The sequence below is a fragment of the Prionailurus viverrinus genome, chromosome C1, assembly GCF_022837055.1.
Source record: "Prionailurus viverrinus isolate Anna chromosome C1, UM_Priviv_1.0, whole genome shotgun sequence".
Taxonomy (NCBI): Eukaryota; Metazoa; Chordata; class Mammalia; order Carnivora; family Felidae; genus Prionailurus; species Prionailurus viverrinus.
In genome coordinates, this window is record NC_062568.1 from 191,113,723 (window position 1) to 191,137,115 (window position 23,393).

Here is a 23,393-nt window from a genome sequence, read left to right on the forward strand (position 1 = left end):
ATGTTTGTGCTCTGGGGACACCTCGCCCGGGAAGTGGGAACTGGGTGCACCGAATGGAGGTAAAGAAAGACCCGGGAAGTAGAACTCTGAAGCATCACGATACCATCGGAGTGGGAATGGAATCGAACACAAGAACGTTTTTGTTTCAAATGCCATTCCTGAACAAGGGCTTGTCGAAGTTTTTATTCAGAGAAGGTTTAAAGTTGTCTCGCGAGACCGTTTCTCTAACCTCACCGCATCCTTTTCTTTCTTCAGCTGTTCCAAAGACCTAACGCGCTCGCCGTCCAGCAGTTGACGGCCGCGCAGCAGCAGCAGTACGCACTGGCGGCGGCTCACCAGCCTCACATCGGTAGGTCCCTGGGCTCGGCTCCCGTGCCTACGCGTGGCCCCCGCTCGCTCCAGGAGCCCCGGCGGCGTAGGCCGGGTAGGACAAAGCGCAGACAGGGCTCTCGGAGTAGATGGCCTCGTTTGTCCTCTTGTCCGCCTGTCTTTGAGCCACCTGCTTGATTTTTGGCAGCCTTCTAGACTTCAGCTTGTAAGCTTGCCTGGTGTCCAGGGAGTGGTCTGCCTCCGCTGTGCTGTCGGAGGACTCAGGGTCAGTCCTAAACGACAGTTGTGACCAGCATGGACTCTGTTGGTTAAGACTGGATGAAATCCGTGACGTAACAACAGTTCTGTTCTTGTTAGGGTCGTCTAGACTGTGAAAATATCAACTTCTCATCTTCTTAAGTAGCAGGGAGTACCCATAAGGCCATTTTCCAAGCAGCGTGTATTGATGGTCGTGAAAAGTATTTTCATTTAATGACTGGTTTTTAAAGTAGGTTTCCCTTTTCCGGTAACATTGGTTAATGTTCTGATGTACATATTTTTATTGCCTAGACTCCCCCCCCACCCAGACCTTCTTAAGGTCTCTTTGAAACAAAGTGCTATATGTGTAAACAAGTACATGTACAATTTTTTTTTTTAATGCGTCCAAAGGACATGGTAGAATAGAAGGAAATCATGGGTTGAGGTATGCTGTGGAAGGAAAGACTTGCTTCCAGCCTAAATGTCTTAAGGCTAGGCATAACGGCCTTTGCCTGGGTCTGGTTTAACTTACAGTTGTAGATGCTAGTCTTAATAAATACCCATACATTTTTCTTTGAGAAAAGCTGTCCAGAATTTTTTTTTTTTTTTTTTTAATTTAGAGAGAGAGTACGAGTAGGGGAGAGGGACAGAGGGAAAGAGACAATCTTAGCTTAAGCATGCTCCATACTCAGTGTGGAGCCCGATGTGGGGCTCGATACCATGACCCTGGGGTCATGACCTGAGCCAAAATCAAGAGTGGAATGCTCTAGGCATCCCTGGGAAATTGTTTTATTTTTGTTTATTTCTTTTTGTAAATACTTTAAAAAAAATTTATGGGGCGCCTGGGTGGCTCAGTCGGTTGAACGTCCGACTTCGGCTCAGGTCACGATCTCATGGTCTGTGAGTTCAAGCCCCGCGTCTGGCTCTGTGCTGACAGCTCGGAGCCTGGAGCCTGCTTTGAGTTCTGTGTCTCCCTCTCTCTGTGCCCCTCCCCCTGCTCATGCTCTCTCTCAAAAATAAATAAAAATATTTAAAATAAATAAATAAATTTATTTATTTATTTTGCTAGAGAGAGAGAGAGAGAGAGAACTCACAAGCAGGGCAAGGGCAGAGAAAGAAGGAGAGAGAGGTTCCCCAAGCAGGCTCCATTAGCACAGAGCCTGATGTGGGTCTCAAAGTCACAAACCTTGAGATCATGACCAGAACCAAAATCCAAGAGTCAGACACTTAACTGACTGAGCCACCCAGATGCCTCTATCTATCTATCTATCTATCTATCTATCTATCTATCTATAAGCGTTTCTTTATTTTTGAGAGAGAGCAAGCAAGCGAGAGCGTGAGTGGGAGAGGGGCAGGCTCTATGCCGACAGCAGTGAGCCCGACTGGAAGATCATGACCTGAGCTGAAGTCAGACACTCAACCAACTGAGCCACCCAGGGGCCCCTGGAAAATTGTTTTAAATGGAAATAAATGATTCCTTCTATCTCATGACAAAGTCTTTTAAATTGCTTTATTTTAGCCTGTTATAATTTTTTTTTTTAATTTTTTTTTTCAACGTTTATTTATTTTTGGGACAGAGAGAGATAGAGCATGAACGGGGGAGGGGCAGAGAGAGAGGGAGACACAGAATCGGAATCAGGCTCCAGGCTCCGAGCCATCAGCCCAGGGCCCGATGCGGGGCTTGAACTCACGGACTGCGAGATCATGACCTGAGCTGAAGTCGGACGCTTAACCGACTGCGCCACCCAGGCGCCCCTAGCCTGTTATAATTTTAATAGTCTGAGAAATTGTGCTGGATTTACAACTGCGTAACAGTTTAAATTGTTAGCAAAAGTAAAAAATAAAAATAAAAAAAGACGGTAGATAAACATCACCCTAATCTTTAGTGTAGGGATTATTTCATCTTTTCAGAGCCCTCTTTCCTTTCAATCTGTCCTTTTTTCTTTTTCTCACCTGCAGCCTGGAGTTGAGTAGCCAAACTGTGTGGGTATTTGCTAGGGTTGCGGTTTTAGTCGGGTTTGTTTTTACTGACAGGTGTGTTTTCAGCAGGTTTAGCGCCCGCTGCGTTTGTCCCCAATCCCTACATCATCAGCGCTGCTCCCCCGGGGACGGACCCCTACACGGCTGGACTGGCTGCAGCGGCGACACTAGGTGAGGTGTTCTGCTGCATGTGGGATTTTATCCCCTGCTGAAAAGTCGTGTTGGCCCGCATGCATTCTTTGTACTGGGTCCCAAATCCAAGTCTCCGGTGGAGATTTCTCTCCTGGTTTCCGGTGTTCTTTCCCTGCCAGCTGGATAGCTCTCCTTAGCTGTAACCTCAGACTCGAGCATAATCCAAAGGCAAGTTAATGAGCTGCCTCCTGTATAGGTATTTGTGATCCATGGAGACACCACTTGCTTGTAGGTATTTTGGGAATTCCTCCCCTTTCCTAGGTCTTCCTACTATCTGTAGTCTGCCATAGTCCAGGTTCTTATACTCTTTCTCTAGACTTTAGCAGCTGTTCTTACATATTGCTAATGTCTTCTCCCACCCCCACCCCCCTGATTGTTCTAGAAAACTATCTTAAACATCGATTTTAACTTCTCACCTTTCAGTTTTAACCCATCACTGATTTGATTTTTCTTTTTCTCGTGCTGTGTTATCTTTAATTAAGCAACCCATCACCGATTTCCGTCTTATCCAGCCTAACAGCACACCTCAGCTGTTAAACATGGCTGATTATTCCAGCCTAACTGGGTGGTGGTGGTGGTGGTGGTGTGCGCTATTCCTTGGAATCACCATTTTTAAGGAGCTGCCACGGCTTTCTGAGGATTAGTGAAGACTGGAGCCGAGCCCACTGTGTATAGGGATCTGATCTCTCTCGCCATGACTTGTATGTAGATATCTCTACACGCATACCACTTTCTTCCCCTCTCCGGATCAGCTCTTACTGGCTCATACCACACATTCTCGCTGTACTAAATGAATTTTAGCTTGCTGCAGACACCGCGCTGGTTTAGGTCTCTGTGTCTTTGCCTACTGTGGTTTCCTTAGTCCTCTATAGTAAACTCCTCCCGTTCTTTGGGAATCTCATTGGCTGGCATTGTTACCCCCTTCCTTTGGAAGAAAGCCTTCATTTTTTTCTCTGTTACTTCTTATTACTTTGTGTTCATTGCTGGTGGATGTTTGAGTGAGTGGTTTTAAAACCCCCTTAAGATTGAACTCGTTCAAAAGCAGGCCTTTCTGTTACTTATCTCTGTAGCACAGTTGCTGGCACCATAATGGGGCCACACGTGTATGGTAGACTGGATTCAGTGTCAGGACGAAGTAAACGTCTTCCGAATCCCTCCAAGTCATGTTAATTGTGACTAAATATTATTGTAAGATTCTACTTTTTATCTAGCATGCAGTTTGCCATTATGAACTCAAATGGACAGTATAGAATTTATTTATTTTTTTTAGTATTCACATTTTAGCGTGGTTTTGTTGTGTTTGAAAGACAGGAGCAAATCTTGATTTTATTTTATTTTTTATTTTTATCATTTATTGTCAAGTTAGCTAACACACAGTGTAGTCTCGGCTTCGGGAGTAGAGTCCCGTGATTCATCATTTCCACACAACACCCACTGTTCATCTCAACAAGTGCCCTCTGCGATGCCATCACCTATTTTCCTCACCCCCCCGAGCTCCCAGCACCATCACCCCTCAGTTTGTTCTCTGTACTTAGGAGTCTCTCATGGTTTGCCTCCCTCTCTGTGTGTAACTTACTTTTCCTTCCCTTCCCCTAAGTTCTTCTGTTAAGTTTCTCAAATTCCACACATGAGTGAAAACGTGTGATATCTGTCTTTCTCTGACCACCTTATTTCACTTAGCGTAATACCCTCCAGTGCCATCCATGTTGTTGCAAATAGCATGTGTTTGTGGATATGTATGTAGTATAGTTCCTCTGTTCCCCTCACCTTTGGGGTAGTACAAGTCTCTTTCTAGCAGAACGATCTACGTAACCATTAATTTTTATTCATCCCTTATTAACCATTCGCCAGACATTGTGCTGAGTGCTTTTGTTTCATACGAGTTGTTGGAGGATGATTTTACAGATTAGGAATTTGGGGCTCAGAGAGCTCCCTTTTTCAAAGGTCACACTATTTAAATATCACACAGTTGGGGTTTGAACCAGGTCTAACTCAGAGTCCTTGCATGCACTTTACTGTCGTGTCCAGTGCCCATGCTATCTTGAGTTGCCTTCTCTGTACTTTCTTTCCTTTGCTAATTTACTATATGTTATTTGAAACAAAGAACTAGTTTTAGGAAAGACACGCTTGGCCTCACTGAGATCATAGTTTTGTGATGAGGGTCTTGATCGTTGTATTCATTCCTAAGCCAGACTGAAAAAGACTTGAGCTCTTTCACACAGAACCAGAAATGTTAACCACCTAAACTACGAAACTGCATCCGCGTGTGGGGTGTTCGTCACACGGGAATTGGAGCAGGCATCCTGATGAGCCCAGCTCAATTGATGATGCACCCTGGGGGTATTTTCCTAAATGCAGTCAGAGGCCATGTGACCAGGGGCAGCAGTAGAAATGCTAGTTGAGAGAACTTAGAGGATCATATGAAAGTTGATGGTAGCAGCAGTCTGTGCACAGCTGACGGTGGTTTTGTTGACTTTTGGTGGAGACTGTCATCGCAGGTTGCAGTCCAGCCTTTTGCCATGGATGTGGCAACACCCTCACCCTTATGATAGCCATTCGTAGGTGAGGAAACTAAGGCATAGGTAAGGTCTCGCTGTTGTTTTTTCTTTCGTTCTTTTCGGTAAATGTCCAAGACCACCCCGTTTTGTAAATGCTAGCCAGATGAGTTTGGGTATGGTGTTTTAGACTATGCAGGTTCTGAGGAGTTAAAAGGTTTTCATTACCCTTTTGCTTATTATAAAAAAGTTGCTTGTACTGTAACCTAGCTTTTCTAAGCAGCAGCGTCTTTATTTTGCGCCCAGATGTCATATTTCACAGTGGGCAGCCTTATAAACAGAGCTGCTTTTTGGCTAAGCCCACAGGTACAGAAAATACCAAATTAGAAATGTCAGAGCAATGTTGGGCAGGGATGTAATTTGACTTATTTGTATTTTAGAAGCTTAAAACTGGGAAACAAAACACACGTTCCAATTTATTTTGATTTAATGAAATATATGTTTCTACAGGATTAGCTACTGTGTCAGAATGGATACATTTGAAATAGCTCTTTGGAACTCTGTCTAAAGGCACTGTTGTTATTCAGTCAGGTTGCAAATATTTTAAGTTCTGTGCTTTAAGAAACTCCTCACTGGAGATGTGTTTCAGCAGATGTGAGAAGCTGGCTCCGAGCCCTTGTCTTGTTGGCACAATGCAGCTTTGGTGTTTCTTGCTGCCATCCTCGGGGAGTCTGTGGTTTAGACACCTGCCCCACCCAGGCTGCTGTCTGCTAGCTCTGTTACCTCTGTTGCCTCCCCCAGAGAAGGTGAACAGATCATTTAGATTGAAGCAGAATGCTTAGTTTTGTTTAGGATACTCAGCAGGTCTGTAAGAACTCAAGGTTTTGTTTCTGTTTCTTTTCAACGGTGACTTAGGTTCAAAATTTCATATATCAGTGTCTGAATGTAGTTGTGTTGACTGACTTCCAAAACAGGAATGGGAGAACCAAGCCTCTTAGAAATTGAGCGGTGGAGGTTCAGTGGCGTGTCTCGGTCACGTTGTCAGAGACTGGTGGATTTTCCTGCTTCGGGAGTTAATGGAGCAGCATGGCCCCTGTCCCTGGCAGTCACCTTGGGTGCCATCCTTACCATTGAGAGCAGGGTACCCTTAATTTTTTGTTCTCTTCCTTCACTTGATGCACACAGACTCTCCATTTATTTCCCTTCAAATAACAAACTTTGTCTCTGTCTATCCCGTGTCCTTTCTTTCTCAGGGAAGCATAGGCCTTTTTGTCTTCTTCCTGACCCAGCACCAGTTCCTCTGTTCTTAAACCCAACCTTTCTGACTTTGATCAGTTATTCTCCCTTTTTAAAATGTTTTGTCCTTCATTAGCTTCTTCCTCTTGGCCCGGAGTATATTACAGGCTTTAGAAGACTTTTATAAAAATATAAAAACATTTTCTGTTTTTTAAAAAACAATCCACGATCAGCTAGAATGAATCTGTATGTTTTTTTTTCTTTTAATTTTTTTTTTAACGTTTATTTTTTGAGAGAGGGAGACAGAGCGTGAGTGGGAGAGGGGCAGAGAGAGAGAGAGAGAGAGAGAGAGAGAGAGAGACACGGAATCTGAAGCAGGCTTCAGGCTCTGAGCACAGAACCCATTGTGGGGCTCGAACTCATGAACCGTGAGATCATGACCTGAGCCGAAGTTGGATGCTTAACTGGCTGAGCCACCCAGGTGCCCCTGAATCCATATGTTCTTAATATTTTACGGTAGGATCTGTTGAGCCTGACTTAGCCTTTGGAAACCCTGAGTGGATTCTGACTGGTCTGAACTTCCTTACCTTTCTCTTGATATTTTTAGGCCCGGCTGTGGTCCCTCACCAGTATTATGGAGTCACTCCCTGGGGAGTCTACCCTGCCAGTCTTTTCCAGCAGCAAGCGGCTGCCGCCGCGGCAGCAACTAATTCTGCAAATCAGCAGACTACCCCACAGGCTCAGCAAGGACAGCAGCAGGTAAGCGTAAAGAGAATTTACCCATCTAAGTGTGCATTTGAGTCCTTGGCTATCATTAACATGTAATGATACTCCTGCTAGAGAAATGCTGTGAATGGATGAGTGCCCTCCTATGCATGTTACCTGGGTTCAGGCTCAGACTCAGCAGGGCTCACCGAATGCCTTGTATTCACAGGTTCTTGGCCTGTGTGACTAGGTACGATCATGAGATTGGGCACGAAAAGACTGTAGAGAATCATGCGGTTGAGGGTCCGCACTTAGCAAGTGGCAAAGCAAGTACTGCTTTCTGCCACACAGAGTCTGCTTCTAGACGCCATTCTCAGAGTTCTGCCTGCCCGAGGGCAGCTTGCCACCAAAGGGGATGTACTCGTTGTCCGGACTGCCTGTTGAGAATGCCAGCTGAATTGGATAGAAATCTGTGACCCTATTGTACCTTTTAACTCAGAGTAAGAAGAGCTTTTTAATGAGTTGGGAAAGAAACTGACTATGCCCTTTCGTTTTGAATAGGCCATTTTCTCCAGCTTACTAGAAAAACACCTGTTTATTGCTGAAAATTGTGGTAAATTAGAAAACTCGAAGAAAAAAATGCCTCTTGTGAGGAAAAAAACAATATTAATGTTTGGTATTTGTCATTCTAGTTTTATTATTTAACTTCTGATAAAGTCAGGGTTATGCTCTCCACACAGTTTTGAGTTTTTACACTTTTCCATATTATTTAACGCTTTTTAGAAATATTTGCTAGCTATATTTAAATGTCTCAGAGTATTCCAGTCTTTTGTTCTCACCAGTTTAATGTTTTTATTTATTTTTGAGACAGAGGGACACAGAGCATGAACAGGGGAGGGCCAGAGAGAGAGGGAGACACAGAATCTGAAACAGGCTCCAGGCTCTGAGCTGTCAGCACAGAGCCCGACGCGGGGCTCGAACTCACGGACCGCGAGATCATGACCTGAGCCAAAGTCGGACGCTTAACCGACTGAGCCACTCAGGCGTCCCATGTTTTTGCCAGTTTATTACTATTATTTGATACTTAGCTTAGCAGTATTTTGACGTTATAAAAAAGATGGACTGATATCCTTTGTATAAGTGTCTGATTATTTCCATGGAGTAAATTCCTAGAAATGGAGTTTTTTTTTTTTTTTTTCCTGTGCAAATAAAATGAACAGTTAGGCTTTGATACACATTGTCAAAGCCGTCTTTTGAGGCAAAACACCATATGTGATACAATGCAAACAAGAATGGTTTTTACTAGTCTCACTAAGAGAGTATGTATTTAATATTTTAGATTCCGTAAAGTTATAGAAAAACTCAGATCTTAAAATTCTAGCCAATTCATCATTTTCCAGTAAGATCAGTCATTTTACCGTAAGATAAATTTTTGGAAGCTGACACACGATTTTCTTTGCAAAGGCACAATTCTTGTACCAGGATATGTAAGGGAATTTAACAGATAATTTGTTGACATAATGGGTGATCCCTATTAATAAGCCTCATAGCTTACTCTTTGTGGATAGTCAGTACTTATTTGTATGATGATCTTTATGTTTAAATGGCTGCCAAATAATCGTGGATTTGGAAGACAGAAGTAATTGCTACGTTTTCAAAGTAGTTCTAGCAGAGTGCGCAAGAAAAATAGTAGGAACTACTTGTTGAAAGCTTTTTGCTTAAAATTAAGTGCTTAAAAAAATAAAGCTGAGTGTTCCACATAGGATTTCTTTTGCTTATTCTAATTCTGATAGATTATATGATTTCCCTACATAAGATTGAGGAAATGGAACTTGTGTGGCCAGGGTCACACATATATTGTTGAGATTTGAACACAAATCTATAATTCACAACTTGTGTAATTTTCTGACCGTGTTGTGATATTCAGAGTTCCGGAAAACCTGAGGCCTGGCCTTTGTTTTCCTGTGGCCTGGTTGCACCTAGAGGTCAAGGAGCACAGCTGTTCTGTATTCAGAGAGTCTGTCTCCTGAGCTGTCAAATGGGCATGGCAGTCATTTGCATTTCAGGGATTTCTGTCACCCACAGTTGCAGACCCTACCGAGGAAAGATTATTCACATTGCTTTTTACTTTTTAATAAGCAGCCATAGTTCAGTTCCAAAGTTATTTTTGTCAGTTTCTGTTTCAGTCATTTTAGGAAAAAACAGTTTTATTGGTGAAGTCCTTTGTCGTAGTCCTTGAACTGAGAGGCCCTTTTTAAACTTTGCTTTTGACCTTTTTGGCCTTTATGTTTTAATCAGAAAGCATTTGTTGTGTTCTAGGCATGGTAACTGTTCCACACCTAATTGCTGGAACTTTCTGCACAGGCAGTGACATTCCAGCTACTCCATCATACTTCTGAGTCCTTTTTCATCCTTTTTGAAGGTTCCTTTGACACCTGATAAAATTTTTGTTCTTTTCTATTTTAAGCGTTTGCTAAAGAAAAACTCCTTGTGTGTTGGGTTGAAGCCAAGGACGTGTTGGCAAACCTGGCAGTGATTTGGTGTTAGATACTGCATTTTGAGAGAGAAGCGTTGATATTTAAAAATAAAATTTTTTTAATGTTTATTTATTTTGAGGGAGAGAGAGACAGAGTGTGAGTAGGGGAGGGGCAGAGAGAGAGGGAGACTCAGAATCCGAAGCAGGCTCCAGGCTCTGAGCTGTCAGCACAGAGGGTGACGCGGGGCTTGAACTCACGGACCGTGAGATCATGACCTGAGCCGAAGTCAGATGCTTAACCAACTGAGCCACCCAGGCGCCACTAGAGAGAAGCATTTAGAATGGCTTCTGAACTTTCTAGAATGGAGGAGACTCTGTAGATGATAATTTTACCGAGCATGGTGAACTATAGAAGGATGAATGATTATTAATAAAGATATCCCCACTGAGCGTCTCCTTGAGTATTAGGTATTGGTAGATCTCAAATGCTGTATTTAAATCGGTACCTTTTAAAAGAAATTTGAATTTAACAGCTTTTACATCATAAAGAGAGATAGTAAGCTAACTCCAAGGATAGTGTTTTACAAAATAATTTTTGTGATTTTGTTAGATGTTAAAATGTTACTTATAAATTTTATACATGTGTTTCCATAAAATCCAGACTTGATAGCTACTGATGAAATTAAAATATATACATATTGGCAGTGGACCTAAGAACTTTGATTAGTCATCAGGGTCCCACACAGTTTTCTAGAGACTGGACATAAAGGAAACAACATTTCTCTCATTAAAACGAGGCTCAGTAGTCTGGACTCCCTCTTTTTTCAGGCACATTGTCCATTCCCCTGTCCCCTGACCTTTCCTACAACTCCTAACCACACATAAGCTAAGCCTAGTTCATAATGCCCAATGATAATGATGGTTTCATTGATGTTGTATTAGTTCTTGAACTATTAGTATTTGCCATATATGTGTACATGCTGTTTACTTTTCCTAGAGTGAGAGCTCTTCTGGATCTTGGTGCAAACACTCCCCTGGGCAACCTCCTTTGACTCTTCTGTGTGGATTAAAGCACTCTTTCTCTTGGAAAGTCTGTTAGATTCCTTAGGTCACAAATAAATATTTTGATAGTAATTAGCTATTGGTTATTGATTATCTCCTGGGTACCAGGTATTGTGCCTTGCAGAAGTTAATTCAAATGCTCCCAACATATTTGCAGGATCAGCTGTTACCCTTAACTAATTTTACAGAGAAGGAAATAAGAGACTGGGAGTAAATTGTCTACATATCTCTTCTTGCCAGTGTGGATGGTGTTGTTTCTCTTATGCTCATTTAATAAATAGCTAGTGGTGTTTCTCTTTTATATTGTTTACCCAGTGGTACCAAGAATAATCTGTACCCAGGTTCCTGACCATATGTCTAACTTTTATAAATAGCAAAGTGATAGTGAAAGTGATCTGAGAAGAACTTTGCCTTTGGAAAACATTGCAAAACGCATTTTATAATTTTAGCCTCATTCTGTGGGTTTTGCATTTTTACTTACTGGAGCATATAGATCACATGGAGTAGATTCTTCAGAGCATTCAGAAAAAGAATGATTACCAGCATTTTGGTGCCCATGTTTCATTAATAAAAAGTAGATCCTTCATCACAGTGGCAGAACTGGTGTTCTGTACTGAAATGGCAGTGCTCTTGACACCTCTCCATTTAGATTGCTGTCTGTTGTGAAATTTATGAGAGGAGAAATAGAAGCAGCTCGGAGGCCTCCTAAATCCAGTCCTGGTGAGCTCATTCGGGACCATTTGGGCCTTGTTGAATACCAGTAGTGTTATAGGGTAGAGAAGATGTTCTTATATTCTATAAAGGAATATAGACTTTTTGGGGTGTGTGTGTGTGTGTGTGTGTGTGTGTGTGTGTGTGTCCCTTTAGACACAGCTATTTTAGTCTAATTATGTGGGTAAATTACCTCTGTTTACCTATCTAAACTCCCCTTCCCACCCCATCCTCCTCCTCCTTGACGCACTTTTTGTCAGAGCACTGACACTGTGTTTAGACTTAGTTATCTGTCTTCGTTCACTGGAATGAAAGCTTTAAGAGGGCAGGGGCTTTGTTTGTCTTGTTCGTTGCCTTGTCTCTAGTACCTGCCAGATGGAAGGCATGAAGTGTTTGATTAATGAATCCTCACTTTTATAGGCTTTTGGCTGCTTGTAAAGATAATAATGTTTAAGAGTGGTAGAATGAGGTTTCATTCAATGAAATGTTGTTAATTGAACTTTTATCCTAACAGCCATGCCATATAAAACATTATAGGAGAAATGGTTTACAACTACCAATTTAAAAAAGTTGACCCAACTTAAGCACATGGTGGGTCTTAGGTATTTCCAATGAGAAGAAAGTAGTTGATTTATTTCTGTCTCCCAGGTTCTCCGTGGAGGAGCCAGCCAGCGTCCTTTGACCCCAAATCAGAACCAGCAGGGACAGCAAACAGATCCACTAGTGGCAGCTGCAGCAGTGAATTCTGCCCTTGCTTTTGGACAAGGACTGGCTGCAGGCATGCCAGGTGAGGCTGCATTGTTGTTCCTCATGCTTTGAGGGAAAAAACAGTCTGCTTGTTGGGGGAGACTGAGAGGAAAACATGCGGTGCTTTCAGCTTGCGTAGCAGACTTGTCACGATTTGGGGACTGGCAGGGATGACATACACTTGCCCTCACTTAGACCATCGTTCGTTGATGAGAGCACCTGATTGTTCTGAGCCAGTCTTAATCTTACATGTGTCTCTCCACACACTGCTTGGAGTATGCCGTTGTCCTTTGGTGGTGATCTGTTCTGTCCCTTGGGACTGGGGATGATGGAAGGAGTGGGCAGGCTACTTTAGCATCACTCCCAGGTTCTAGTCTTATGCTGATGTCTTTGAACAGTATTATGGAAGAAGTTCCTAGTGTTCCTTGATGGGGCCATCCCTTACGTTTCTGGGATTTCTCCTGAGCCGACAGCAGAGGTGCTTTGTGGTTCCCTACCTGTGGCTGATCTTCACCTCGAGCAGATGTTATTCTTGGCTCACTGTCACCTGGTCCTGTTCTTTGCACAGGTTGGAAGTAATTTGTGCTTCTTCCTTTGAAACAGGTCCTTGTGAGACCTCAGCATAAATTTATGGATTCTTACTGATCATGCAGCGTAGCCACATTAACTGATCTACTTAGGAATTCACCGAGTAACTTGAACCTGCACCATTTGTTGTACGAGTTACTAAGCATTCAGCTTTTATTGGGAAGTCACCTGTAATTTCTCCTGTGGCTCAGTAGCATTTGGAGATTCCATGAGGTGCTGAAAGATCCTATTATTTGAAGTGTGTCTAGGTTTTACCTGGTAACTTGCAGGGTATTTGTGCTTAGACTGTTACGAGGTATGGAAGTACTACGTTGTGATCATTGATACTCTCTGTTATTTTCGTAGTCGAGGAAACTGTAAAAAAAATTGTCAGGCTATGATTTCTGGTGGTAACCTTGGTTGGCACTTGGAAGAGCGCAGGTTTCCCTGGCCCGCCGAATTCCCTTTCTGACACTTAGCGGATGATGAATAATACTGTACCATTCTGTGCCAGACACCATGCGAGATCTTTCGCATTCCTCCTCTGATCGTCTCAAGACTTTTATGAGGCAGGTATTCTTATCATCGTCACTGGGGAAATGGGATGCGCAGAGATTCCGGGTCATACCGCTGTCCAGGTAGTGAAGCCAGGATAGAAATCTGCGTCTGTCGGTCCCCACGGTCCAATCTGTGACTGTTTACAGTCTGCTAGCGCCCAGGAGGCCCTGGTAGCTTCCTGTCTACTCACATGTGGCTTGACATTCCCAGGTTATCCGGTCTTGGCTCCTGCTGCTTACTATGACCAAACGGGTGCCCTCGTGGTGAACGCAGGGGCGAGAAACGGTCTCGGGGCTCCTGTGCGGCTGGTCGCTCCCGCCCCAGTCATCATCAGTTCCTCAGCCGCTCAAGCAGGTGAGCTTCCCGCTCCGTGAACTCCTGTCAGAGATCCAAAATGGGCGACGGACGATGTTCTTACAGTCTGTTGAAGTGTACTTCATTTGACAGTTCTCGATATAGCAATTCTGCCCTGTAATATTTCAAAGAGAAAAGCAGAAGCAGCAAGTGACCTCGATAGATTCTGTTGACAGCCATGTGCCAGCTGGTTAGCAGCAAGGACCTGCTCCACCGTGAACATAGGAAGTTGGATTACTCACGCACAACGGCACCGTTGGCAGCAGTCCAAGGCTGATTTCACAGAAATCCATGTCCTTATTTTCATTATTTTCAGATAATGTTTTTTTTTAAATATGTTGTTTTTGTTTTTCGGGGTGGAGGCGGGACGGAGGGAGTAGTGAGAAGTGGCAGAGCAATACATTTTGATGTGGATAAATGATACATAGGTTTTTGTTTTAGGCTTTGTGTGTGTGTGTGTATATATATTAGGAATGTAAATTAGGAGCAACAGCGGAAACATCTAGAAGAGAGCAACATGTTTAGGAATTCGAGGGACTTGAGTATATTGATGACAGTGGTTCTGGAAAAGTCCTCAACGATGATATTTGTGGAACTTGAGATTTGAGGAAGTAGTTGTAGTTAAAACAGCTACGTTTGACATCTGTACCTGTTTTAAACTGCAGACTCCTTAAAGCTGCCACCATAGTGAATTTGGCTTCGGTGGTATTTTGACTTCACATTGGAAGCAGAAATAGAAAATAGAAGCTTCAGATGAAGGGATCGAAGGCAGATTTGCGTAGTTGTGTACGAGGCTCACGTCCACTTCGAAGAGATAGGACGGCGTTACGGGGTTTTCGGAAGGATGACACCGTGGCTGGGGAATGCGGCCAGTCCCTTTCACAGCCCAATGGTTTGCTTTCTTCTTCGTAGCTGTTGCAGCGGCCGCAGCTTCAGCAAATGGAGCAGCCGGTGGTCTTGCTGGAACAACAAATGGACCGTTTCGCCCTTTAGGAACCCAGCAGCCCCAGCCCCAGCCCCAGCAGCAGCCCAGTAACAGCCTGGCATCCAGCTCTTTCTATGGCAACAACTCTCTGAGCAGCAACTCACAGAGCAGCTCCCTCTTCTCCCAGGGCTCAGCCCAGCCTGCCAACACGTCCTTGGGATTTGGAAGTAGCAGTTCTCTCGGCGCCACCCTGGGATCAGCCCTTGGAGGGTTTGGAACCGCAGGTAGAAATCAGACTTTATGTGCTGTTAAAACTGAATTGTAATTATTTTTACAATCTTTATGGAACACTGACAGTGCATGGAATCCTGGACAGATGCCCCAGGCAGATCTGGACCGACCCCCGTGGGAAGCCGGCCGTCCCACATATCTGAGATGATGGACTGTTAAAATCAAGTTTTTAGGGTTGGGGCCGATTTCAGTTTTATGCTTATGTTGCTACTTATTTATACTCTCAGAGTCGATTTGTTTCAGGGATCGGAAAACCAGGGGTGATTTTTTTCAGGCATTGGGAAGAACGTGGAGGGAAGCGTAGAAATGTGGACACTAAAAACTGAGGGAGGAGGACTTACCAAAGACCACAGGGTAGCGTACCCCACAGTCTGCAGGCCTTGAAGAGTCAGGAATTTTCTCCAGTCTTCTGAGAAGAATTAAGGTGGATATTATGGCAAAGTGGGAAGGCGGAAATTAGACCAAGATATTTTTAATGTTTTGATGGGAGAGAAAAGCAGGGAAGGAGTAAGGGAAACAGTGGGATAATTGCAGTGTTTGTAAAACCATGTGATCTCCGAACAGCAGGGCATGTTTGAGAGCGAGAATCTTCAATTGGAATTGGGGGCTAGCAGTAACTCTTGATCGAACCCATTGAGAAAACAGGCTTTCATATGTAAGTCTTGTGTAGGGGGACGATACCCCATTTACAAATCTTTTTTTTTCTGTACTCCATTTTTCTACTAGAACCTTTGGGTTGATGAAAGGCATTCTTTCTAGCCCATTTTCTTTCACCTTTTCCATAGCTTATGTGGCCGTCAGAGCTTTTTAACCCCTCCCCACCCCATAATATGTGACACCAAAGGAAGGTAAATTTAGCATTCGTGTGATGGTTTGAACAAAAGTTTCATGTTAAACCGAGCCATGTCCTCTTTATTACTTTACCTGCCCCTAGAACTGCCACATGAACAGTTAGGCTGTCTCTGCTGACAGATTTGCGGTGGTAAGGAGTCTGGATCAAAGTGTTAGGAACAGGTCACTGGGCTTGTTCTTCAAAGAACAGGCCTTTTCTTATCTGCATTGTTTTAATTCCATTTTAGTTGCAAACTCCAACACTGGCAGTGGCTCCCGCCGTGACTCCCTGACTGGCAGCAGTGACCTTTATAAGAGGACATCGAGCAGCTTGACCCCCATTGGACACAGTTTTTATAACGGCCTTAGCTTTTCCTCCTCTCCTGGACCCGTGGGCATGCCTCTCCCTAGTCAGGGACCAGGACATTCACAGACACCACCTCCTTCCCTCTCTTCACATGGATCCTCTTCAAGCTTAAACCTGGGTAAGAACCATTACTCTAACACCACCTTGAACTCTAGAAACCTCTTGCCACTGATGACATTACAAGTACTTTGCGTACGCAAAGGACAGTCCCTTTATCCCAGGAGCGCCCTGGGTGTTCTGTGCCTTCCTTAAGTGCCTCATGTTATACAGGCTGTACCTAGATAGCATAGCAGTTTCGGGTTTATTCAAGTTTGGGTGCGTCCCCTGTATATTCACTTCAGCTTCCGTCTGAACATCTTGTTCTTGGTCTACACGTGGGAGTCTTTCATGAGAAGCCCAGTACAGATTCATTTTCAGTAAAGCTGGAAAACACAGAGACACAGACAAAGAATGTGTTCACCTAGTGTCACCACCGAAATATCACAATTAATATTTTGCCTTATTTTTCAGACTCCCTCCCCCCCATGTTTACGCTTAATATCTTTTCCACAGAAAACACTATGTAAAAAATTTGCCAGATTCTTACAAATTTTTTATATAAACTACCTAGTATGCTAATGAGTATAGAAGTGTACTTCTCAACTATATGTTCAGGTTGTTACTGTGTACGGGGATTTAAAAAATGTTACCATCTAGATCCTAAAATGAGGAAAGAAAAGAGGATTGCAAACAGCAGACTGTAAGAATGAAAAGAAACTTTATATTAACACTTTGGGTGGCAAATTCCTAAATCTTGGAAGAGGTGGAAGACGGTGCATACTTCCTTCCCTTGGTTATTTATTGGGTGTGGATTCTGAAGCACTGATTTATTCTTTAGGTGGGGGAAGTTGAGGCTTTGGAGTAGAGTGACCATATAATTTATCGTGCAGCCCAGGGCATGTTTGAGAGTGGATGGGAGTGCTGTTAATAATTACTCTGATGATAGACCTAAACTGGCAGTGTCCTGGGAAAAATCATCGTGTTTGGGTACTTCCCCCAGAAGATTCTGGTTTTTGTTTTTTTGTTTTTTAATCCTCTATTTATTATTATTATTATTTTTTAAAAAGACATTTTTTTACGAGCAGTTTTAGATCCATAGCAAGATTGAGGGGAAAGTACAGGGATTACCCCCACACCCTCTGCCTTGTGCTCGTGCACACTCCTCCATTATCAGTGTCCCCCGGCAGACTGGGACCTTTGCAACAGTGACCTCATTAACATCGTTGTCATCCAGAGTTTGTAGTTTACGTGGACTGTTTTCAGTTTTCACCAGCAAGGTTAGAAGTGGCTTTACGGGCTCTGAAATGAGAGCTGACTAAAAACAAATAGTATGCTTTCATTTGGAAAGACAAAGACCGCAAAGTGATCTATAAAAATCAAAAAAGTCTCGAAGGGGATAGGATAATAGAGTTCTTATTCTGGGACTGGAAAGTGCGGTCGCTGGGTTGGAGTGGTGGGTTTTCAGGCAAAGCTGTGTACGCACATATGCATTTGTGTGAGTGTGTTTGTGTCCTGCAATCTCCGAGGTCAGAGCTGTTCTTGTAGAACTCATGGGCTCAGGTTCCATATGGACGTTACTTTACAAAAGTTGTGGGGACATTCCAGATGGGTAAATACGTGTTGGACAGAGAAGGCAGTGGGGTCTGTCGCACGACAGGGTTTCCTAGTGACAGAATGCTTCCCTTTAAAGACTGAGGGTTAATGCAGATCATTAGGGGTAAACGAAAGTCCCAGTTTAGTATATAGATGGAAGGAGCTAACGCTTAGTGGTTATTATTGGCTGCTATTAATGGTTTTGGGTGCTGTACATATGACTCAGGCAGGGATTAGGTATTTTGCCCATGATACAAAGTGAGGAAACTGCCTTAAATATCTTGCCTAGGTCTTCGCATTCTCTGAAGAGATTTAGTGTCAAACCTCTTCGGCCCCGAAGCCTGCACTGTCAGTGTGCATGTCCTGGCCCGTGACATACCCAGGGTATCTTTTAAACCAGTGTTTTCATCACATCCAGAAAGTCTCTCTTTTTAATTCCTCGAGTTAAACATTTGAACCGTGTCAGCTAATAATCTGACATTTGTAGTAAAGAAACTAAATCTACAAACATTTTTACTTTACTAAAAAAAAGTTGTTTTCAACGTTTGTTTATTTTTGAGAGAGAGTGAGGGAGTGGGGGAGGGGCAGGGAGAGAGGGAGACAGAGGATCCACAGCAGGCTCCGGGCTGACGGTGGAGAGCCTGATGTGGGGCTTGAACCCATGAACTGTGAGATCATGACCCGAGTCGAAGTTGGACGCTTAACCGATGGAGCCACCCAGATGCCCCAATTTTTTTTTTTTTTTTTTAATTTAACAGTTTTTTTGGCTAAGAGACAGATGGTAAATATTGTAGGCTTGCAGGTCAGGTGGCCTCTGTAGTAAGTATTCAACTCTGTTGTGAGGTACAAAATTGGCCACAAACAAAATGTAAATGAATGTGTAGCTCTCACGCAGTCAAACTTTATTTATAAAAATAGGTGGCAGGCCAGATTTGTCCTGTGGGCTTTAGCTACAGGTTGGCTCTGTCAGCCTCTGAACTAGGTGCTGTGGTTCTTGGTGTTTGAAAATGGGGCTGGAAACAATACTTGGGTGCATGGTGCCTTTCCTCTTTCCAGTATATCTGCAATTAAATCCTTCTTAATTATGTTTCCCCTGTGAGGTAGGCAATAACTGTTGGTGTGAGTCATTTCTCATTTTAAGGACTCCTGCTGCCCACCTGGCTTTATTTTTAAACGTATCTTCCCTTTTGAAACAGTTTACCTCATTTAAGCAACTTAGTTGTATGTGTTCACATTGGACTTCCATTGCTATGCGTGCTGTGTAAACCATACATGTCATTCCTGAGGAACTTTGTGTCTTGATCGGTAGAGCTTTGCCTCTGCTCGGTCTGTTTGCTTGACAGAAGGGTTGTCCTATGCTTTAGTCCTAACCTAGACAAAACAGAGGTGTGGGAATTGCTTTCTTTTCTTTTCTTTTCTTTTCTTTTCTTTTCTTTTCTTTTCTTTTCTTTTCTTTTCTTTTCTTTTCTTTTCTCTTCTTAATTTTCTTAATTTTCTTTTCTTTTTTCCTCCCCTCCCCTCCCCTCCCCTCCCCTCCCCTCCCCTCCCCTCCCCTCCCCTCCCCTCCCCTCCCCTCCCCTTCCCTTTTCTTAAGTTTATTTGTTCATTTTGAGAGAGAAAGAGTGCCCAAGTGGGGGAAGGGCAGAGAGAGAGAGAAAGAGAGAGAGAATATCTCCCAAGCAGGCTCTGCATGGTCAGTGCAGAGCCTGATGTGGGGATCCAACTCCAGAACTGCGAGATCCTGACCTGAGCCGAAGTCAGATGCTCACTTAACTGACTGAGCCACCCAGGTGCCCTGGGAATTGGTTTCTAACAGTGTCCATACAGAGGTCCTTAAAGACATTTTGGTGCCGGAAACTTGACATTTCTTTACCAAATACATGTTGGGCCACACCTAGTAGAGTTTCTACTGACACCGCTGCCCTGCTGACACCGGCCATTAGTTCTTGGGTCACTAACCGCCATGCTGGGCATTTGCATCCATTGTGTTAAATGCTCACGTAACTCTGTTACACACAGGGAAAATTAAACTCAGCACGGTCTGGTGACTTTCATAATAACACACAGCTAGCAAGTGTTTGAATGTGCATGCCAGCCTGTATATCTCTCATTTTCCCAGTGTGGGTCTTTTCTCCATGATATTTTCATACTTCTTCCCCGAAGCCACGTGTGTTAGGATACTATCAAAATGATCAATGACCTGTTTAGTTTACTTAGTTTTTTTTCTCATTATTTATTCAATAATCATTTGTTAGTTAGACTAACTAACGTAAGACTCCTAAAAAATTTTTTTTAATGTTTATTTATTTTTGAGAGAGAGAGAGAGCAAGTGGAGGAGGGGAAGAGAGAGGGGGAGACACAGGATCCAAAGGAGGCTTCAGGCTCTGTGGTGACAGCTCAGAGCCCTGATGCGAGGCTCGAACTCACAAGCTGTGAGATCATGACCTGAGCTGAAGTCAGCTGCTTAACCAACTGAGCCACCCAGGCGCCCCCAAGACTCTTTTCTTTTTTTAATGTTTATTTTTGAGAGAGAGCGCACGCACACCTGAGAGCGTGAGTGGGGGAGAGGCAGAGAGAGGGCAGAGACAGAGGAACCAAGGCAGGCTCCCACCTGACAGCAGCATAGCCCAACGTGGGGCTCGAACTCAAGCACCATGAGATCATGACCCGAGCTGAAGTTGGACGCTCAACCTATTGAGCCACCCAGGTTCCCCTACATGAGACTCTTAAATGCTTTTTTCCATTACCCATTGTTTAAAGACCAATATTCTTTTCTTAAGGACACAACTTTATTGAGTTATATTTTACATATCATAAAATTCACCCATTTCAGGTGTATAATTCATTGATTTTTAGTAACTTTCTGAATTGTGCAACCATCACCATAAATCGATTTTAGAACATTGTCATCCCCTCGGTAAGATTTCTCAAGACCAGTTACAGTTAATCTGTTAGCATTCACACCCTTAGCCCCTGTCAACCACTGGTCTACTTTCTGTTTTTAAATTTGCCTTTTCTGAACATTTCGTATAAATGGAACTGTACAGTATGTGATCTCTTTTGTTTGGCTTCTTCCCTTCTCACGGTGGGTCGTCCCTCCTACTCCTTCTCATGTTTTTGAGATTTAATCCATGATCTTGTGTGTGTCAGTCGTTTGTTTCATTTTACTGCCAAATTGTCTTCTTTTTTATGGATATGCCACATTTTGTCTAACCATTCACAGTTGAAGGATTTTGTTGATTACAGGTTTTGGCTTCTGGAGATTATTCTGCTGTGAATGTTTGCATGCAGGTCTTTCTTTGGTCACATGTTTTTATTTCTCTTCTAGTAGAATTGCTGAATTGTGTTTTAGTTTTATGTTAAACCTTTTGAGAAAGTGCCAGATTGTTTTCCAAGTTGGTACACATTTTACATTCCCATCAGCAGTGTATGAGGGCTCCAGTTTCTCTATATCCTCACCAATGTTGTGCTTTTCTTATTTAAAAAGCTCCTCTGGTGGACTTGAAACAGTATGCCATTGTGGTTTTAATTTCCTTTTCCCTTATGACCAGTCATGTTGAGCGTCATTTCATGTGTTTATTAACTATGCGTATATCTTTGGTGTAATGTCTGCTCATATTTTTAAAAATTTGGATTGTTTGTCTTCTTATTGAGTTGTAGGAATTCCTGTAGAAATTCCTTTTTATATTCCTGGACAGAAGTCCTTCATTAGATACCTGCCTTGCATGTAGTTTCCTCTGGTTTCTTGCTTGTATTTTCATTTAAAAAAAAAAAATTGTTTCTTTAATGTTTATTTATTTTTGAGAGAGAAGAGAGAGACAGGGTGCGAGCAGGGGGGGGGCGGGGAATAGAGAGAGGGGGACACAGAATCCGAAGCAGGCCCCAGGCTCCTAGCTGTCAGCACAGAGCCCGATGCAGGGCTCGAACTCAGGAACCGTGAGATCATGACCTGAGCCGAAGTCGGAGGCTTAAACGACTGAGCCAATCAGGTCCCCTTGTCTTTTCATTTTTTAAATAGTCTCTTTTGAAGTGCAGTATTTAATTTCGAGAGGTCCAGTTTTTCATGCTTTCTGGTTCAGAAGAAATCTTTGCCCAACTCACGGTCTTAAAGATTTTCTCCTTTTTTGTTCTAGAAATGTTATTGTTTTAGCTCTTACAGTTAAGTCTGTCATCCATTTTGAGTTAATTTTGTGATATTGCCCGAAGTGGAAGTTCATCTTTTTGCGTGCACCAGTTTCCCCAGTAAAGTTTTGAAGTTTTCAGTGAACAGGTCTTACGTGTCTTTTGTTAAATTAGTTCCTACAGATTCTATTTTTCTTACGGTATTGTGAATGGAATTGTATTCTAGGTTTGGTTTTGGGTTGTTTGCCGCTTGCTTATAGAAATGCAGTTGATTTTTGTATATTGATCTTGTATTCTGCGCACTTGCCATATTTATTAATTAGCCGTAATAGATTTGGATGGATTCCTTACAATACTCTATATATAGGGTCATGTCACTTGTGAATAAAGAGTTTCCCAATAAACAAACAAGAGTTTTCCAGTCTGGATGTCTTTTATTTCCTTTTCTTGTGTGATCGTCTAGAACCTCCAGCACTGTGTTAAATACAGTAGATGAGGGCACACATCCTTGCCTTGTTCCTGATCGTGAGGATGAAGTGTTACTCTTTTCCTCTTAAGTATGATCATTGTATGTTTCTCATAGATGCCCCTTATCAGGTTAACTTTTGTTCTGAGTTTAAGAGTTCTGCTATGAATGGGTTTTGGGTTTTGTTAAATGCTTTTTCTATGTTTATTGATGATTATGTGGTTTTTATCTTTTATTCTGTGAATGCTGTATGCCACATTAATAATTTTTGGATGTTAATCCACCCTGGCATTGCAGGGATAAACTCCACTTGGTCATGTTGGAGTTGGTTAATATTTTTGTTGAGGAGTTTTGCATCTATATTCATGAAGGATATCTGTCATTTTCCTTTCTTTGACTTGTTATCATGGTGATATTGACCTTATAACATAGGTTAGGAAATGTACCACCCCCCTCTGTTTTCTGGAAGAATTTGTGGAGTACTGATATTATTTCTTTTAAACTTTTGATAAAAGTCAACACTGAAACCATCCTGGCCTGGGTGTTTACTTGTACTTGTGGGAAGGAGCTCTATTACTAGCTTACTAGCTCAGTTTCTATTTAGGTCTTACAGGGTCAGATTTTCCATTTCTTCTTGAGTCAGTTTTGGTAATTTGTGACTTTCTAGGAATTTGTTCCATCTAAGTTGTCAAATTTGTTGGCGTAGGGTGGAAATGTCTTAAGTAAAATCTCCCACCCGTTTCTCTCTGTCTCTCCCTCCCATCTCTCCCATCCATAAATGTGCATAGGTGTATATGTGTGTTTAGTAATGCAAATAAGTTTTTTATGACCCCGAGCAAGTCAGATGTTGAAAATATTTAGTTTGTCTTAGCATGTGTTATATTTCTCAATTTTAAAATACTGCTTTTGTAATTATTAATATTGCTTTTGATAATATTATTATTAACAGTTAGACTTACAATCCTCATTTGTGGCTTCCGTGTGGGTAAGATGAAGCCTTTAGGCTCTCGCTGGTACCTAAAGCACTCATCTCTAATAAATTTCATCTCTACCTCAGCGAGAAAAAGTAAGGCATGTGGAGATGAGTGCTGCAAAGGTGTGATTCTTAC

General features: G+C 42.7%; 1 protein-coding gene and 1 non-coding gene across 18 annotated transcripts in view; both read left to right on the plus strand.

Moving 5' to 3' along the window:
* The window catches only part of PUM1 (pumilio RNA binding family member 1), a 134,079-nt gene that overhangs the window by 83,689 nt on the left and 26,997 nt on the right, over positions 1-23,393 (plus strand). For 9 of the 17 annotated variants that reach the window (XM_047868766.1, XM_047868753.1, XM_047868761.1 and 6 more), the window contains 7 exons: positions 256-349; positions 2,614-2,718; positions 7,078-7,229; positions 12,073-12,211; positions 13,507-13,650; positions 14,563-14,859; positions 15,946-16,182. In XM_047868766.1, coding sequence (XP_047724722.1) covers positions 256-349; positions 2,614-2,718; positions 7,078-7,229; positions 12,073-12,211; positions 13,507-13,650; positions 14,563-14,859; positions 15,946-16,182 — 1,168 coding nt within the window. The remainder of the gene's footprint in view (positions 1-255; positions 350-2,613; positions 2,719-7,077; positions 7,230-12,072; positions 12,212-13,506; positions 13,651-14,562; positions 14,860-15,945; positions 16,183-23,393) is intronic. The other 8 variants (XM_047868762.1, XM_047868752.1, XM_047868755.1 and 5 more) reach the window with 4 other exon arrangements.
* Positions 12,332-12,409, plus strand: LOC125174262 (small nucleolar RNA SNORD103/SNORD85). Its single transcript, XR_007155376.1, has one exon. It is a non-coding gene; the product is annotated as a small nucleolar RNA SNORD103/SNORD85 (small nucleolar RNA).